The sequence below is a fragment of the Schistocerca cancellata genome, chromosome 1 (genome assembly GCF_023864275.1).
Source record: "Schistocerca cancellata isolate TAMUIC-IGC-003103 chromosome 1, iqSchCanc2.1, whole genome shotgun sequence".
Classification (NCBI taxonomy): Eukaryota; Metazoa; Arthropoda; class Insecta; order Orthoptera; family Acrididae; genus Schistocerca; species Schistocerca cancellata.
In genome coordinates, this window is record NC_064626.1 from 233,906,572 (window position 1) to 233,927,158 (window position 20,587).

The 20,587-nt window shown below is 41.1% G+C and overlaps 1 protein-coding gene across 1 annotated transcript in view; it reads left to right on the forward strand.

Moving 5' to 3' along the window:
• LOC126166389 (putative carbonic anhydrase 3) overlaps window positions 1–17,772 on the forward strand; it is a 594,590-nt gene extending 576,818 nt beyond the window's left edge. The window contains exon 8 of the mRNA XM_049920402.1: window positions 16,760–17,772. Within this exon, the coding sequence (XP_049776359.1) occupies window positions 16,760–16,939 (180 nt within the window). The 3' untranslated portion in view covers window positions 16,940–17,772. The remainder of the gene's footprint in view (window positions 1–16,759) is intronic.
• The last annotated feature ends 2,815 nt before the right edge of the window (window positions 17,773–20,587 follow it).

A 20,587-nucleotide genomic window follows, 5' to 3' on the forward strand; every position in this document is an offset into this window, starting at 1 on the left:
ACAACATTGAAGTCACCATTTTTGAAATGCCGAATCAATAGTTCACACATATCTTGTGATGAAGCATGTTCACCATAAGTATTATTCAGCAGCAGTTTTCTTCAAATGAAAACAAAAAATTAATGCTGTCCACAAATGCTCTTTGTTTGGTATAAATTTTGACACATTGAACACAACAACACAACACTTTGCACACACTTTTCCAATTTATCACTCATGTGTGTCTGACACTTGTTGATGCCACAACAACATGATGCAGTATCAAATCTGTATAGCCCAAAATATATTGGTGTGACATCTGTTGTCTGAAATCTGCATTTCATACTTGTACACATGCTATACTGGTACTGAAGCACCTGAGACAAAAACTTTGGCATATCTGGTACCTACAGCATTTCCTAGGATCCATTGACAGCACAGTGCCTTCCAATTGTTCAAAATGGCCAGTCCACATTCACTGAATGTTAATAGTAGGCAGTGCCTGTGTCGAAAACTCTGAGCAGAAGACGAAAATGGGCACTGTTCATGCAGCTGTCCCCTTACGCATTAAAAACAAGTTGGCTGAAAGTCCATTTGATGGGCCTGGAGGTGATCTTCCTGAAATGTCTGGACAAGTGCAGAAGCTGGGTTTGCTGGTCCTTCAGAGCTCCAGCATTAGGCAGGTGATGAAGTGACTTAGGGAAATAGCAAGCAGGTCAGGAAGCAAGGCCAGTGTCTACTAATTTGCTTGCCATCACATCTCATCCAAGATGTGGAGGAGGCTCTGACAGCAGCAGTTGAGTGCACTGGATGCACCAACATGCAAATTATAGGTCGTGTTGACATGAATAATGCCTGCCACCTGGGTTCAGAGGCCGTCCTCAGTTTGTAGAAGTAACTGGCTTCCTTGATAATGACAGCTAGCCATATGTGTGGGGTGGAAGCCAAGCTAGTGTTTTGCAGCATTGTTCCCAGAACTGATTGTGGTCCTCTGGCTAGGAATCATGATGAAAGAATTAAACTAGAGGTTTAGATGATCCCATGATGATGACGGGTGTGGCTTTACTAGCCTCTGCTAAAGTGTGGACAGTTGTACAGTCCTTCTTAACAGGTCAGGTGTCAATTATTGGCTACTAGGGTAATGGAATATGTGTAACATGCACATGCACTCCACAGGTTCAATAAGTTACATTCTGATTTCAGTTATCGGGCCATTATGGCATCATTTCTGCTTAGGGAATGTGACACTGAACAGATTTGAGATTACCTTGGAGGTCAACATGAAACCTTTATCTGTAAGACTGAAAATCTTGAGTATAGATGAACAAAGTTTAAGAATATTTTACAATATATCTTAGACATGTATGTTCCAAGTCAATCAATATGTATTGCTTCCTCTTACAGATATCTCACAAAAACACCGTGAAGACAGAACTATAGGGTGGCTTGTGAAGTACAGATGTAGATTCAATCTTACGTTGTAGCTAACTTGAAATGTCTGAAGAAGCTGCATAAATATTCAGTCAGACCTTGACAAGAGTTCAAAGTGGTGCAAAAATTGGCAACTAACTTTAAATATTCAGAAAACAAAAAATGTACTATCCTACGACTACACTATCAATGAGTCACACTTAGAATCGGTCAACTAATACAGATATATGGGAATAATACTTTGTGAGGATGTTGGTCAACTCATACAGATATATGGGAAAAATACTTTGTGAGGATGTTAAATTGAACGATCATTTAGGTTTAGTTATTGGTAAAGCAACTTGCAGACTTTGGTTTATTGGAAGAACACTGGGAAAATGCAATCAGTCTACAAAGGAGATTGCTTACAAAGCACTCGCACATTCCATCCAAGAACATTCCTCAAGTGTGTGGGACCTGTACCAGATAGGATTAATAGACGATTTTGAACATATATGGAAAAGGGCAGCATGAATGATGACAGGTTTGTCTGACCCACATGAAACTGTCACAGATATGCTGAAAAAACTAAACTGTCATACTCTTGAAGATCTATATAAGGATCATGAGAACAAAATTAGATTAACTATATCTAAAAACAAAGATGATGTGACTTACCAAACGAAAGCACTGGCACGTCGATAGACACACAAACAAACAAACATACACACAAAATTCTAGCTTTCGCAACCAACGGTTGCTTCGTCAGGAAAGAGGGAAGGAGAGGGTACCCGTCCTTTTTCCCCCTAAGGTAAGTCTTCCTGCTCCCGGGATTGGAATGACTCCTTACCCTCTCCCTTAAAACCCACATCCTTTCGTCTTTCCCTCTCCTTCCCTCTTTCCTGACGAAGCAACCGTTGGTTGCGAAAGCTAGAATTTTGTGTGTATGTTTGTGTGTCTATCGACGTGCCAGCGCTTTTGTTTGGTAAGTCACATCATCTTTGTTTTTAGATATATTTTTCCCACTTGGAATGTTTCCCTCTATTATATTCATATCATAAATTAGATTAACTACAACACAAATGGAGGCATCTAAACAATCATTCTTCCCATGCTCCACACGTAAATAAAAATGGAAAAATCCTAATATCTGGTACAACGGGACATACACTGTGAAAACATTTCACAGCGGTTTGTGGAGTATAGATGTAGTTTGCTTAGTTTATGTACCCAATATTTCACGAATTTGAAGTTTTTTTTTTGAGCTCGATACAGTATCACAGGAAGTGGGAAATAATTACCAGTTCATGTATAGTTTTGACTCAAACTTTCATTGTATGTAAGGTTATTTTTTGTCACTGAAAATTATTGAAATAATGGCCCACATACGGGAATATATAGAAGAAAGGGCTTAGCAGAGAAAATGCTTAAAAATTGTGATATCCTGTCCAGTATGCTGCGATTGGCTCTTCATTTTGTTATTTCATTAGTACTGAGCTATATTTTTATTTTCTCTTTTTAACCTCTGAAAAAAAAAAAAGATTTGTGTAAAACTTGGTATATGTTATGTGGATAAAAGTCTCCAGCAATGATTAACTTCTGTGTGATGCCAGGCTATGCACCTGATGGTTATCAGGGATGTACAAAAATATGGAAACACCAAAAACACAACACTTTAGCAGACCTAATATGGTTTAGGAAAACTGTTTGCATTCAAAAAGCTTCCAGTCATCTCGAATGGATAAATACTGGTTCTGTATGGTTTTCAAGTGAATATTATACCATTCTTCCTGCAATATGATGGCAAGTTCAGGTAATTGTAATGGAGGCTGATAGCATTCAAGCACCCTTCTCTCCAAAGCAGACCACAAAGACTGGTGGGTGATGTGGTCAGGGGAGATGCAGCAATTCATCATTGTGCTTACAAAACCAGCCCTTGATGATGCGAGCTGTGTGAACAGAGGCCTTGTCACCTCGGAACTTAGCATCACCGTTGGGGAACAAATATTGTGCCAAGGGACTGACTCAATCAACCAAAATGGTCACATAATCCTTCGCAGTAACATGACCTTGCAGAGTAAGCAGGGGCACAATGGAATGCCATGATACAGCAGCCCAAATCGTAAACATACCCGCACCATGTTTCATTCTTGGGATGTAAACTCAGGCAGCTGTTGGAACAGTTTGCAACAAGACTTCTCCAACCAAATGACTTTCTTCCATTGCTTCAAAGTCCACGTTGTATTGCTTCAGCACACTGTCCTCTTGTTACAGGTGTTTGCATCACTGACAAGTGGTTTTGGAATTCCAGCTCACCCCACAATTCCCATGTTATGGACCTCCCTTTGTGTTGTTTTGGTGCTCACAGGGTTCACAGGTGCAATGTTTTCATCAATGTCCTCATCAATGCCCCTCTGTCATGATAACTCAACAAACACTTTTGTATACATTGTGACTTTGCGGATAATTATATATTGCTTTCAGTGTATGCAGCATAAATCTGTGATATGGTGCCTCTTGAAGCACCACATACTTCAGCTGCCTTGATTATGGAGGCACTCTCCATACAAGCATCAACAATATGTCCATGTTCAAATTCATTTAGCTCCAACATAATGCACTCACAACTACATTGACACCATGACTGACATTTGAAACGTATTGATTGCAGTGCACAGATGCCATTCGTGGTCAAATATGATGACACCATATGCAGGCTTGGGTAGCATCTGCATTTATGTTCAAGCAGGCATTTCTTGCAGTGTTTTCATATTTTTGTGCAACCCCTCTAAGTGTCAAGATTAAGAACATGTCTTCTGCCACAATTATTCAATAGAAACAACTGAATGAGTTCAGATGAGTTATGATTGTTGAAACCCACAAGTTTGAGCATTCTGTAGGAATGCTGTTTTAGGTGTGAACTACAGTGAAGTGCAAAAGTATCAGAGAAGCACAGGTACCAAATACTCCTCTGGTAGGCTTAAGAAATTCACTAAATCTATGTGGCATACTACGCAAACTAATCTTCAGAAATCCTGGACAGTTGTTGCAGAGGACTTCTGCTGTGGCTCAGGTAGAAAGATCAGTGATGAAGAGATCCACGGAAATGTGATAGGACGGTTCTCAGTAACTTGATTTTTCTCTTAAACCATAGATCTGAGTATTGGAAAGATTTTATATCCTGTAATCTGATCAAAGGAACAAACATTGCCATGCCTATAATTCTCTCTCCCACTTAAAAATAAATAAATAAAATGAAAAACTGCTAAGTATTAAGATTCTTCTATATAGTAGAAGCATTTGGCAAGTGGATATAGTTTAAGTTTGTGTTTGGAGTTAGTTTTATCATCCATTAAATTCTTTACGTCACTGTGTAGGTGGTCAGTGGTTTTCATGGTTGAATACCTCACTCTCTGTGGCACCCTAAAACTAAGCGAAGGGTAGTGTAATAATTTCTCTTTTAGTATTATAGTTATGAATGTTGTTTTCAGACTGTGAGTGATAGTTGTTCACAACGAACTTATATTAGGGAGTGAATTGACTGTGAGGCCATTCTCAGTATGCTCAACTCTTTAAAAGACCTATCTACCAGAAGTTCCATGGTGGGCACCACATATTACCCTCATTCTGTGCTCCTGCACAACAAACACAATCTGGTATTATGTATAACACAAAAGTTGCAGAGACATTTATGACAATCTGTAACAGTGACTTCCAGCTTAGGTTATTTTATGTACACTCCTGGAAATTGAAATAAGAACACCGTGAATTCATTGTCCCAGGAAGGGGAAACTTTATTGACACATTCCTGGGGTCAGATACATCACATGATCACACTGACAGAACCACAGGCACATAGACACAGGCAACAGAGCATGCACAATGTCGGCACTAGTACAGTGTATATCCACCTTTCGCAGCAATGCCGGCTGCTATTCTCCCATGGAGACGATCGTAGAGATGCTGGATGTAGTCCTGTGGAACGGCTTGCCATGCCATTTCCACCTGGTGCCTCAGTTGGACCAGCGTTCGTGCTGGAAGTGCAGACCGCGTGAGACGACGCTTCATCCAGTCCCAAACATGCTCAATGGGGGACAGATCCGGAGATCTTGCTGGCCAGGGTAGTTGACTTACACCTTCTAGAGCACGTTGGGTGCCACGGGATACATGTGGACGTGCATTGTCCTGTTGGAACAGCAAGTTCCCTTGCCGGTCTAGGAATGGTAGAACGATGGGTTCGATGACGGTTTGGATGTACCGTGCACTATTCAGTGTCCCCTCGACGATCACCAGTGGTGTACGGCCAGTGTAGGAGATCGCTCCCCGCACCATGATGCCGGGTGTTGGCCCTGTGTGCCTCGGTCGTATGCAGTCCTGATTGTGGCGCTCACCTGCACGGAGCCAAACACGCATACGACCATCATTGGCACCAAGGCAGAAGCGACTCTCATCGCTGAAGACGACACGTCTCCATTCATCCCTCCATTCACACCTGTCGCGACACCACTGGAGGCAGGCTGCACGATGTTGGGGCGTGAGCGGGAGACGGCCTAACGGTGTGCGGGACCGTAGCCCAGCTTCATGGAGACGGTTGCGAATGGTCCTCGCCGATACCCCAGGAGCAACAGTGTCCCTAATTTGCTGGGAAGTGGCGGTGCGGTCCCCTACAGCACTGCGTAGGATCCTACGGTCTTGGCGTGCATCCGTGCGTCGTTGTGGTCCGGTCCCAGGTTGACGGGCACGTGCACCTTCCGCCGACCACTGGCGACAACATCGATGTACTGTGGAGACCTCACGCCCCACGTGTTGAGCAATTCGGCGGTACGTCCACCCGTCCTCCCGCATGCCCACTATACGCCCTCGCTCAAAGTCCGTCAACTGCATATACGGTTCACGTCTACGCTGTCGCAGCATGCTACCTGTGTTAAAGACTGTGATGGAGCTCTGTATGCCACGGCAAACTGGCTGACACTGACGGCGGCGGTGCACAAATGCTGCGCAGCTAGCGCCATTCGACGGCCAACACCGCGGTTCCTGGTGTGTCCGCTGTGCCGTGCGTGTGATCATTGCTTGTACAGCCCTCTCGCAGTGTCCGGAGCAAGTATGGTGGGTCTGACACACCGGTGTCAATGTGTTCTTTTTTCCATTTCCAGGAGTGTATATAAACACTTACGAATTTAGAATATTTTGTTTCCTCTACTGAATTATCCTCATGTATTATTTATAATGATGTGCTGATCTCATGCAGTACTGAACTGCCTCTGCCGTCTTTTCTCAGAAACAGGCCATTTTCAGAGAACCTGCTAATTTTCAAGCAATTATTTACATTTTCAAGTGTCATTAGGCTTGATAATAATGCTTGCATCAGCAGCAAAGAAAATTATTTCTGCTTGAATATACAATGCATGATTCTTTAAGTATCTGACAAGAACAAGATTGGACCTAATATCGATCCCTGTGGCACACCTATAGTGATTATTTCCCATTCTGAAAATGCTGTTTCATTGTATTAACTCCTTAAGTTTCTTGATGCAGCACCCTGCACCCTGAAAAGCAGTTAACAGCAAGATCTGTGAGACACTAATACACGTTGCTTAGGGGGGTGTAGTGTGATTATTGGTTTGTGGATCAGTGGAGAGACATTCTCCAGAGAGCAGATGCTATGGCACTCAAGTGGCTAAGTGTATCCCTTAAACCCTGTCCACAAAGGACCCTGACATCATCATACAAAGAAAATCAAATGTATTTCTGTAATATTATGCTCAAAACTCCAACCTGAATTGCATCTAACACCTTTGAGAAGAACTGCTAGTAGTATTTGGAAGGGTACTAGGTACCCAAGGAATGAGAAAAGTCTGTAATTACTTCATTCTATAAGATTGAGCAGGATGGTAGAAATTACTGGAGCCTAAATGTGATGCTATCACGACTAAATGGGAAAATTTTGAAAGAAAGAATACAGATGGAGGCTATAATATCTGAAGAAGAGAATGGTTTTAGACCAGGACACTCATGTATTGATGGAATATTCACTTTACAGAATCTGATATGCCAGAGACCAATTTAGTCTCTGTGAATGTGCAGAAGGTCTGCAATACAATACTGCAAAACAATCTGTGGACAAGTGTGAAGAATAGTGGTATGTCAAATCCTTACCTCAAAGCAGTTAAACAGGTATATGTAAACTGTGTGAGTGCTGTCAGTGTAGGAAATTCAGTGTCATCAGAGTTTCATGTTACAAAAGGGCAATGCCAAGGATGCTCTTTAAAATTTTTGTGGAGGAAGCAGTTACAAAGCCTAGAAGAGAAAATGTGAAAGCATGGTGGAGTCTCTGTAGGGGACAAAACTTTGTACACTTTTTTCTTTGCTAATGAATGAGTCATCATTGGAAGAGACTAGAATGACACTGAGTACATGCTCCAGGAGTTGAAAGAAAAATGGGACCACACAGTTAGCTTGACAATAACCAAATACACTCCTGGAAATGGAAAAAAGAACACATTGACACCGGTGTGTCAGACCCACCATACTTGCTCCGGACACTGCGAGAGGGCTGTACAAGCAATGATCACACGCACGGCACAGCGGACACACCAGGAACCGCGGTGTTGGCCGTCGAATGGCGCTAGCTGCGCAGCATTTGTGCACCGCCGCCGTCAGTGTCAGCCAGTTTGCCGTGGCATACGGAGCTCCATCGCAGTCTTTAACACTGGTAGCATGCCGCGACAGCGTGGACGTGAACCGTATGTGCAGTTGACGGACTTTGAGCGAGGGCGTATAGTGGGCATGCGGGAGGCCGGGTGGACGTACCACCGAATTGCTCAACACGTGGGGCGTGAGGTCTCCACAGTACATCAATGTTGTCGCCAGTGGTCGGCGGAAGGTGCACGTGCCCGTCGACCTGGGACCGGACCGCAGCGACGCACGGATGCATGCCAAGACCGTAGGATCCTACGCAGTGCCGTAGGGAACCGCACCGCCACTTCCCAGCAAATTAGGGACACTGTGTGCTCATGGGGTATCGGCGAGGACCATTCGCAACCGTCTCCATGAAGCTGGGCTACGGTCCCGCACACCGTTAGGCCGTCTTCCGCTCCCGCCCCAACATCGTGCAGCCCGCCTCCAGTGGTGTCGCGACAGGCGTGAATGGAGGGATGAATGGAGACGTGTCGTCTTCAGCGATGAGAGTCGCTTCTGCCTTGGTGCCAATGATGGTCGTATGCATGTTTGGCGCCGTGCAGGTGAGCACCACAATCAGGACTGCATACGATCGAGGCACACAGGGCCAACACCCGGCATCATGGTGTGGGGAGCGATCTCCTACACTGGCTGTACACCACTGGTGATCGTCGAGGGGACACTGAATAGTGCACAGTACATCCAAACCGTCATCGAACCCATCGTTCTACCATTCCTAGACCGGCAAGGGAACTTGCTGTTCCAACAGGACAATGCACGTCCGCATGTATCCCGTGGCACCCAACATGCTCTAGAAGGTGTAAGTCAACTACCCTGGCCAGCAAGATCTCCAGATCTGTCCCCCATTGAGCATGTTTGGGACTGGATGAAGCGTCGTCTCACGCGGTCTGCACTTCCAGCACGAACGCTGGTCCAACTGAGGCGCCAGGTGGAAATGGCATGGCAAGCCATTCCACAGGACTACATCCAGCATCTCTACGATTGTCTCCATGGGAGAATAGCAGCCTGCATTGCTGCGAAAGGTGGATATACACTGTACTAGTGCCGACATTGTGCATGCTCTGTTGCCTGTGTCTATGTGCCTGTGGTTCTGTCAGTGTGATCATGTGATGTATCTGACCCCAGGAATGTGTCAATAAAGTTTCCCCTTCCTGGGACAATGAATTCACGGTGTTCTTATTTCAATTTGTAGGAGTGTATATGAAGACTGGAACCAGTGAGCCCAGGGGACGTAAGTCATTTAAGGATTTGGGAATTACAATATCATCAAATGGAAAAAGTGAAGGTTGTCATGCTCAAATTGTTCCAGAACTGAGAACTAGGCAAAGCCTGAAGTGGAAAGCTCTAAAATATTTAGTGAGGCATGGAATGTATATCAGGAATATAGATTAGAAGCCGTAGGAGGACAACTATTCATTGCAGTTGACAAAAATATTGTGTGTATTGAGGTTGAAACTTAGTCTTGATTGTGAAGTTACCTGGACATGTGCAAGAGGTCTAGATGAACTCAAGTTAATTACTGTATGTTTTTACCATCTGCCCAGTTCCGCTATCACAGTTTTCAAATCACTCAAAGGAAGTCCATGGTCAATAGCATGGAAATACCTGTATCATGCAATAATAACTGGAGGAAAAGTTGACCTACTGAGTATAGACTAGGATGTCTGTGGATTCACTGCAGGTGCTATGGATGCCAATCTTGTGAAATACTGCTGAATACAGTTTTACGAAAACTGTCTTGGACAACTTTTTCAGCAGCCCACATACAATGGAAATATTTAAGCCCTGTAGCTACAAACAGGTCCAAACTTATCAACAGTGTTGCTACAGAAATTCATGCATCTGTGAAAAGATTAATGCTTAAACAATACAGCAATTGCCTTCTTACCATAGCAAAAGATCTTGCTGAGAACCCTAGAAAATTCTGGTCCTCCATAAAATCACTAAGAGGGCCAATGGCTCCTATACAGTCAATTGTTGACTGGTCTGGTGTGACAATAGAAGACAGCAAAGGACAGCTGAAGTTGTAAATTTCACATTTAAGAAATGATTCATGCAGAAGGACTGTACAAATATACTGTTGTCTGGTCATATCACAGACCAACATATGGAGGACATAGAAATACGCATCCCAGACATAGAGAAGCAACTGAGAGAGTTGAAAACAAATAAGTTGTCAGGTCCAGATGGAATCCAAATTCGGTTTTTCAGAGAGTCCTCTACTGCATCAGCCCATTACTTAGCTGGTATTTACCATGAATCACTCACCCAGCACAGAGTCCCAAGTGACTGGAAAAAATTGCAGATGACTCCTGTACATAAGAAGGCTAAAAGAACAGAACTGCAAAATTACAAACCAATATCCTTAACACAGCATTGCCACAGAATTCTTGAGCATATTCACAGTTTGAATATAATAAATTTTCTTGAAATGGAAATGTTCTGTTCACAAATCAGCATGTATTTAGACAGCATCACTTGTGTGAAACTCATCTCGTCTTTTTGTAACAAGATATCCTGCAAACCATGGATGAACGGCAACAGACAGACCTCTTATTCCTAGGTTGCTGGAAAGTGTTTAACATGGTGCCTCACTGCAGACTGTTAATCCTGTTAATCCTTTAACTGCTCTGGAAGCATTAACGTGCACGCCTTTGTACCTGTCCCTGTGTGCTCTGCATGTGTTTACGCACACCACCAGTCCTTCTACCTGGTACTCTGGAAGTGTCTAAATGTAGACACGTTCAGAGTACCAGGTAGAAGGACTGGTGGCGTACAGAAACACATTCAGAGCACACAGGGACAGATAGAAAGGTGCGCGCATTAACACTTCCAGTGCAGTTAAAGGGTTAATGAAGGTACAAGCATACAGAATAGGTTCCCTGATATGTGAGTGCCTCAAAGACATCTTTTGCTGTAGAACCTAGTACTGTCTCATTGACAGTAAGTGTTCATCAGAGACAAGGGTATCATCGAGAGTGCCACAAGGAAGTGTGATAGGCCCATACTTTTCCTCTGTATATATAAATAATCTGAATATAATAGAGGGAAACATTCCACATAGGAAAAATATATCTAAAAACAAAGATGATGAGACTTACCAAACAAAAGCGCTGGCAGATCGATAGACACACAAACATACACACAAAATTCTAGCTTTCGCAACCAACGGCTGCTTCGTCAGGAAAGAGGGAAGGAGAGGGGAAGACGAAAGGATGTGGGTTTTAAGGAAGAGGGTAAGGAGTCATTCCAATCCCGGGAGCGGAAAGACTTACCTTAGGGGGAAAAAAGGACGGGTATACACTCGCACACACACACATATCCATCCACATATATACAGACACGAGCAGACACAAGCAGTAACATTGCCAGCTTTTCAGTCACTTGAACTGACTGAATAAGTGCAAATAATCAATTTCATTCATATATGAAAAACAGAATGCAATGGGTGGAGGTCTCTCAAACAAAATGTCTGCTTGTGTCTGTATATGTGTGGATGGATATGTGTGTGTGTGCGAGTGTATACCCGTCCTTTTTTCCCCCCTAAGGTAAGTCTTTCCGCTCCCGGGATTGGAATGACTCCTTACCCTCTCCCTTAAAACCCACATCCTTTCGTCTTTCCCTCTCCTTCCCTCTTTCCTGACGAAGCAGACATTGGTTGCGAAAGCTAGAATTTTGTGTGTATGATTGTGTTTGTTTGTGTGTCTATCGACCTGCCAGCGCTTTTGTTTGGTAAGTCTCATCATCTTTGTTTTTAGATATATATAAATAATCTGATGGACAGGATGAGCAGCCATATGTGGCTGTTTGCTGATGATGCTGTGGTGTACAGGAAGGTGACGACATTGAGTGACTGTAGAAACATACAAGGTAACTTAAGACAAAATTTCTAGTTGGTGTGATGAATGACAGCTACATCTAAATGTAGCAAAAGTAAGTTAATGCAGGTGAGTAGGGGAAACAACCTCATAATGTTTGACTGCAGCACTACCAGTGCACTGCTTGACACTGTCATATCAATTAAATAAATAGGCATAACACTGCAAAGCAGTATAAAATGGAAGGAGCACAAAGGACAATAGTAGGGAAGGCAAATTGTTGACTTCAGTTTATTGGGAGAGTTTTAGGACAATTCGTTTCATATGTAAAGGACACTGTGTACTGCACACTCATGCAACCAATTGTTCGGTACTGCTCACCTGTTTGGGATCGCCATCAGGTCAGATTAAGTAAAGCAGTTTAGAGGTAGGTTGCTAGACTTTTTACCTGTAGGTTCGATCAACACATGAGTGTTATGGACATGCTTTATGAACTCGGATGAGGGTACCTGGAGGGAAAACAATGTTAATTTTGGAAAATACCGTTGGACAAAATTTAGATAAACAGAATTTGAAGCCGACTGCAGATCAGTTCTGCTGCTGCCAATGTACATTTTGCATAATGACCACAAGGATAAGATGAGAAGAGGCACATGGACAGTCATTTTTCCATTGCTCTGATTGTGAGTGGAACAGGAAAGGAAATGATTAGTAGTGGTACAAGGTTCCCTTCAGCATGCACTATCCAGTTGTCTTGTGAAGCATGAATGTCAATGTAAATTTAGAAGTGAAGATAACATAAATAATACAATAGGGCAGGGCAAGAGGACCTTCAGTTCAAGCAAGTGATATTGTTCAGTTGTTGAAAACGTCACTACACGCGGAGCAGAAACATAAGCAATAAAAAGTGCCAAATGGACTTGTTGAGGTAAAGATATGACATCTCCAAGCTGTACTGTGTACCAAATACTAACATAAGAGAGACTATAGTTATCAACAAATCAATAATAGACAACATGAAGATGAAGCATCAAAAATGATATGAATGTCAAGAAAGGATGGACAAGAAAGTGTGACAGTGGACCCCAGTGAAAGAAGGAAGTGTGGGAGACCTACAAATAGCTGACGTTGAGTTTTTTCAGGATGGGATGGATGACAGAGGACTATAAGAAGGAGACTGGCATGATCAGAGGAAATGGAATACAGGAAGCAAGAAGTAGTGTGAGCTGTAGAATACTCACAAGAGGGTGATGGTGGTGGTGGTGATGATGATGATTATGATGATGATGATGGTGGTGATAGGCTGACAGTTTCATGCCAGATCAATCAACCACAAATTAAGCACAGTTATTCATGAAGAAGAAAATTCAACTCACAAAATTGTTAAATTCAAAAAGACAAAAGTTAACTAGTAATTAACATTAGGAATGTTGATTTCCAGCACTGAATATTGAAACACATAAAAATAGATCACAGTATTTCTAGCTTTCAGAACACCAGTATCATCATTAAGGAGGGTAGGGGGGTGTGGGGGTAAGCAAGGAATTGTTTGGGAGAGGTTAGACACCAAGGGCCAGCTCAGTCAAAATCCAGGCTAAGAGGGACATAAAAGGAAGGGATACAAAGGTGAAGAAAGGCTTCAGAAAGAGAGAGAGGGGGGTGGGGGATCCAAATATAATGCATTGGTTAACAGAGATCCAGAAAGCAGTAGATACAGGCACCTAAGTAGATGCCATGTTCCTTGACTTGTGGAACACATTCAGTACAGTTCCACACTGTCACCTAATGAACAAAATACAAGTTTATGGAATATCAGACAATTGTGTGATTGAATCGAAGAATTTCTAACAAACAGAACACAGCATGTCATTCTGAAAGGGGAGAAGTCATCAAATGTAAAAGTAACTTCAGGTCTGCCCAAGAGGAGTGTTATAGGACCATTACTTTTCACAACATGTATAAATGATATAGTATAACATCGTAAGTTCCACGTGGCATTTGTGGATGATGCTGTTGTATGCAGAGAAGTCACGACACTAGAAAATTGTGGCTAAGTAAGGGAAGACATGCAGAGGACTGACGCTTGGGCCAGGGAGTGGAAACATAAACAAATGTAACAAACTGCAAATACACAGACAGAAAGACATTTATTCTATAATTATACAGCAGAACAACAATGATTTGAAGTGGAACTGGAATGACATCATAAAATTAACTGCAAGTAAGGCAGATGCCACACTGAGATTCATTTGAAGAAACCCTAGGAAATGTAGTCCATCAACAAAGGAAGTTTATTACAAGACATTCATTCAACCAATACTTGAATATTGTTCATCAGTATGAGATCCATATCAGGTAGACCAAATAGAGGAAATAGAGATCATCATAAGATCAGCAGTATGTTTCATTACAGGTTCATTTCATAAGTGCAAAAGTGGCATGGAGATGTTCAGTCAACCCCAGTGACAGACACTGCAAGAGAGGCATTCTGCATTATGGTATTGTCTATCGTTAAAAGTTCTGAGAGCATACGTTCCGAGAAGAGTCAACCAGGATATTCCTTCCTCCTACGTATATCTCATGAAAAGACCACCAAGATAGAGAGATTCAAGCCCACATGGAGGCTTACCAACAATCATTTTGCCTGTGAACCATATGTGAACAGGAAAGTGGGGAATTGACACTGATAAACAAAGTATCCTCCGCCACACACCATAGGTGTCTTGCAGAATATGGATGTAAATGTGGTGACAGTTCAGATAATGACAAGTGTCCATCAAGTCGTAACTAACTGCTCTTCTCTGCCTGAAGAAACAGTCTACTGTTCTGAAATCTTGCAGTTCTGGAGTCCATTTTCGTGTTTTATCAGCAGCACTGTGAGCTATACCTCCAGAAGGTATTTACTGGCTAGCATTTCTATCTCTGTGGGTATAGCACCAATTATTTATCATTTCAATGGAAGACTGGAAACAAATTTTGCCTTTAGTTATTCAGAATTTTGCAGAAGTTTTACCAAAACAATTCAGTGCTGCAGTAGCAGCAAAAGTAAATTTTACATACTATTAGTTATATGATGGGCATCTTTGTAATGAACAATATAGGCTAAGTTTTGAGTATTTTATTTGCACAACATCTGTAACATATTTTCATAAGCAAACAGACAAAATGGTTTAATGAAAAGCTAACAGTAAATTCTCAGGAACACATCAGACATAGAATAAATATGACACTTTTGAAATTGGAGACTGCTTTGTCCAACAACAGAGAGGTCTAAGTAAAGAGGGAGAAATATGTTAACTTTTTACTATTAGTCATAATATCCAAGGTTCAAGGTCCACAACAGGGATCACTATACTGTTTTCCATTTTAATAATTTTAATGAGGATCACAGTAGTTGTCCAAATATTAAGACATTCATATTCACATTAAAACCATATTTTTCACAAAACATCTGAGACATCTGCTGTAAGTAACATTGCCAGCTTTTCAGTCACTTGAGCTGACTGAATAAGTGCAAATAAGCAATTTCATTCATATATGAAAAACAGAATGCAATGGGTGGTGTCTCTCAAACAAAATTCAATTATACAATGTATCACCCTTATAACCTAGAATATTAGAGGCCCTCAAGAAAGCATGCTGGGCCTAATACTATTCATCAGTTATTTTCACCAGAGTGAAACGACAAAGTTGAAGAAACCCTAATGCATGTATGTGGATGGACAGAAAAGAACAAATTAATCCAGCATGAGGGAAAAAAAACAGCAGTGTTACTTTCTACATGAGCAGAATCCACCAGAAACTCTCTAAAGGTGAAAGATGAGCTCACAGAATGTGTACCAAAAACAGAATTTCTAGTGATGCATGTTGGCTCACAGTTAAAGTGGACTGAGCGTATTACAGTCCTCAGAGAGTGAATATACACTAGAACAACACATTTTGCATATGTCCATTCTGTAATTAATTATGGCATATTATGGCATAACCTGATGGAGGAACAAAGGAGTAGATTGTAAAACAAACTTTAAGCTACAAAAATGGCTGTATGAATTATAACAAGAAGTAGCAAGAGAATTCACTTCACTAAGCTGTTTAAATCTTTGAGAACTTTGACTCTTCCATATAAATACATTTTACAAACAGTGACCTACACAAAGAAAGACACTAACCAGTATTCAATAAACAGGTCTATACAAGAATATAAAAACAGATCCAGTCCAAGTTACTTATCAGGAAGAAACCTAAAACAAAAACCCAAAAAGGAATAAAATTACACAACAAACTTCCACAAGTGATCAAAGACCAAAATGAAATACATGCCTTTAGAAATACCCTTAAAAGTATCTGTCAGAAAAATGTTTTATACTGTCATGGATTAGCTAAAATGATATGTAAATATCTATGATTAAGAGGCTTTTTACAACATATTCTGTAGAATATTTAAATGCTGTAGAAGAATGTGACATAGTAAAGCAAATAATGTATGTATCTATTTATGTGTCAGAACTTGTGTACATTTATGTATGTATATGTCTTTGTTGTGTACATTTACGTGCTGACATCATCCATACAATTTTTATTGTCTACTGACGGATAAATAAATACCAGTTGTGTGAAATGGAGAGGTTGCTAATGTAAATGGTTAACTTTTCTATGCCATCAGTGATAACACAATACTACTGCCAGTTTACATATTTTTGTATGAAAAATGCTCTCATGCATTCATTTTGAAGTGCTTGATCATTGAAATGAACAAGTGCATTTATCTACCATGCAGGATGAGAGGAGATGTTTATTTCATGTAGGTATTAAACTAACTGTATACATATGCCCATTAATGCAATTTGTTTCAGATGGAAGCATTTCACCGAGTGCGAGGAGTTGATCTGAATCCACTGGGAATCAATTATCGCCCTGTTCAGCCTATCAATGGTCGTGAAATACAGCTAAATTCTGCGCCAGTCACTTTCCACAGCAGTCTACCCCTTTCCATTTTTGCCATAATCCTTACAACTTTTCACAGTCAACTCTGAGTAATAGCTGAAGGTAACAACAGAAGGAAAATTTTGTGGTCAAAATAACCAACAGACATTTTAGATGTTAGACAATGGAGGTAACTAATTTCATTTTCATAATACCCATCTAAAAGCAAAATATAACAAGTGACTGTGCTGTTGTAAACTTCATATGGGACTTATATTGGAAATTTTGGTCGCATCAGACTTCATGAATATTGCTCCTAAATGAATCATCAGGCCTTCCACAGTTGGAAAGATGTGGCATGAACTAAGAACAGCCTCACTTGAAACTTTATGTGATGATTAAAACCTTCCTCCTTCATTATTCTTTAACTACATGACTAAACAGAAGTGCCTTTGGTGTCCTGTATAAAGTATTTTGCAAAAAAGGGATTTGTTATACTATTATGTAAATAAAAGCTCATATTGAGTATATGTTACATGGTTCCCCATAATTGCAGACTTGCTGAAGCAGGGTTTTGTATACCTCCTGAAATACAGACAAATGCTCTTTAGGTTACCATTAATACATAATAACATTAGCTCATTAAGGAAAATATGATGACTTAATCATAACTGTTTATATTACATTACTCTTTTCTGCTAAGGAAATGTGAGTAATCAGTATTTTTGTGATACTTTTAACCGCTACCTGAACCATATATGTGTGAATATTTCTGTAAATGAAAATGGACATTAGAACATAATTTGTTAATGTATGTTATATTTTGGCAATTTTTTAGCGTTTCTATTATAACTAAAAGTCCAACAGTTTTTTTAACTTGTTGGTCAAGTAAAATCAAAACTTAATTCAATGGTGTACAAAATTAACATGTATTAACAGTTTTTCTAATAAAATAAAAATGAGCAAAGGAATGGTGCAGTTATTTTTGAAATTCATATCTGTACTGCATATAATTTTCTTACGAAAAGGACAATGCTTGTGAACTGGTGTACCTATGACAAACCAGTAGTGTTTCCTGAATATGTTGGCCACAAAGTATGGCAGTATGAGGACTGTGACTGTTTATAAATACAAATAAAACGGTTTTCTGCATCAGTAATTTATTTAATTTATCATTAGGCATTTCAAAGGTTCACACCTCATCTTCAGGTCCAGAATTGTTTTTTGGATTTCCAGCATGCTCGGTTACCAGTAATATCATTAGGTAACAGAAATCATTCTCAAATAATAAAAACAAAAAAAGTGGTGTATTCCATGATAGCATGTAAACCATGTTAATATTATACTTATTTGCGTCTGAGTCACCTTTCTCAGCGGCCATGGTCAGGACAATGCCTGAAAACCTCAACTTGGACACAAGTATGTACAGTATTAACATGGGTTGTGTGCTATCATGCTTCTTCTTCTTTTTTTTTTTTTGGGGGGGGGGGGGGGGGGGTGATCTGACAATGGGTTCTGACACCCAAAACCACTCATTAGTTAAATAAAAAGATCTGAATTTTGCAACTTTGGCTGTTTGCTGCATAAAACTGGAGAACTGTTTATCCACATAGTTGGTGTTAGTGAAGAGTACAGATGCCTTTTCATTGCAGAAAATGAAGGGAAATGTAGGTTATGTTGCATCTTGTGCCAGTGTAAACATATGGTACAGTGGAAAGAATATACAATAGGCAGCAGTTTATGACTAACCCCTCAAAAGATGCAACGTAACTTACATTTCCTTGGTCTGCTGCTGTATAAATGCATCTGTACTATTCATGTACGAGGTGCATTCAAGTTGTAAGGCCTCCGATTTTTTTTCTCCGGACTGGAAAGAGATAGAAACATGCACATTGTTTTAAAATGCGGCCGCATTCATTGTCAATACGTCCCAGAGATGGCAGCACCATACAGCAGATGGAATTTTACCGCCAGCGGCAAGAATGAGAACTGTTTTAAATACTTAAAATGGCAACGTTTTCCTTACATGAACAGCGTGCAATCATTCGTTTTCTGAATTTGAATGGTGTGAAACCAATTGAAATTCATCGACAGTTGAAGGAGACATGTGGTGATGGCGTTATGGATGTGTCGAAAGTGAGTTCGTGGGTGCGACAGTTTAATGAAGGCAGAACATCGTGTGACAACAAACTGAAACAACCTCGTGCTCGCACAAGCCGGTCTGACGACATGATTGAGAAAGTGGAGAGAATTGTTTTGGGGGATCGCCGAATGACTGTTGAACAGATCGCCTCCAGAGTTGGCATTTCTGTGGGTTCTGTGCACACAATCCTGCATGACGACCTGAAAATGCGAAAAGTGTCATCCAGGTGGGTGCCACGAATGCTGACGGACGACCACATGGCTGCCCATGTGGCATGTTGCCAAGCAATGTTGACGCGCAACGACAGCATGAATGGGACCTTCTTTTTGTCGGTTGTGACAATGGATGAGACGTGGATGCCATTTTTCAATCCAGAAACAAAGCGCCAGTCAGCTCAATGGAAGCACACAGATTCACCGCCACCAAAAAAATTTCGAGTAACCGCCAGTGCTGAAAAAATGATGGTGTCCATGTTCTGGGACAGCGAGGGCGTAATCCTTACCCATTGCGTTCCAAAGGGCACTACGGTAACAGGTGCATCCTACGAAAATGTTTTGAAGAACAAATTCCTTCCTGCACTGCAACAAAAATGTCTGGGAAGGGCTGCACGTGTGCTGTTTCACCAAGACAACGCACCCGCACATCGAGCTAACGTTACGCAACAGTTTCTTCGTGATAACAACTTTGAAGTGATTCCTCATGCTCCCTACTCACCTGACCTGGCTCCTAGTGACTTTTGGCTTTTTCCAACAATGAAAGACACTCTCCGTGGCCACACATTCACCAGCCGTGCTGCTATTGCCTCAGTAATTTTCCAGTGGTCAAAACAGACTCCTAGAGAAGCCTTCGCCGCTGCCATGGAATCATGACGTCAGCGTTGTGAAAAATGTGTACGTCTGCAAGGCGATTACGTCGAGAAGTAACGCCAGTTTCATCGATTTCGGGTGAGTAGTTAATTAGAAAAAAAATCGGAGGCCTTAGAACTTGAATGCACCTTGTACATCAGCTATGTCAATAAACAATTCTCCACCTGAGGATGATGGTGTAAACCTTTGCTATGCATAGGGACAAAATAAATGAGTGACTGATGCAAAAACTGTTTTATTTGTAATGGTGTTTCTTATTATTGATACATTGATCAGCTTGATTACAATACTCCAGTGGTAACATGGATTTCTAAAAGATTCGAATTGGCTTGCAGTCTCATAAAACATCCATGAAAGATGTTCAACATTATCCAGAAAGTAAAATGTCAATTACAACATGTAACAGTATGCTTGATTTTAAACAGCTCTGAAATGTCATAAAGTTACAGAAGGAGGAATTAGAAACATATTTCCATGGCCAAACAAATACTAAATTATGAGTTTATAAGTGACTGTTCAGGCAATCAGGTATTGATGGAAAGAAATAAGATGAGTGGGTGTAAGTGACAGTTCATGCAACTTGGTCATCAGTATGGGAATAGTAAGTAGGGTGCAGAATTAGGAGCAAGAGTAGCATGGTGATGGACTAGAATATTATGGAGGGCTGGTGACAGTACACCAGTTTGGGAGAAGAAGATACAATATCCCATGTCTCAGTTAATGGTGGTTTGAGAGTTGAAGCCCTTGCA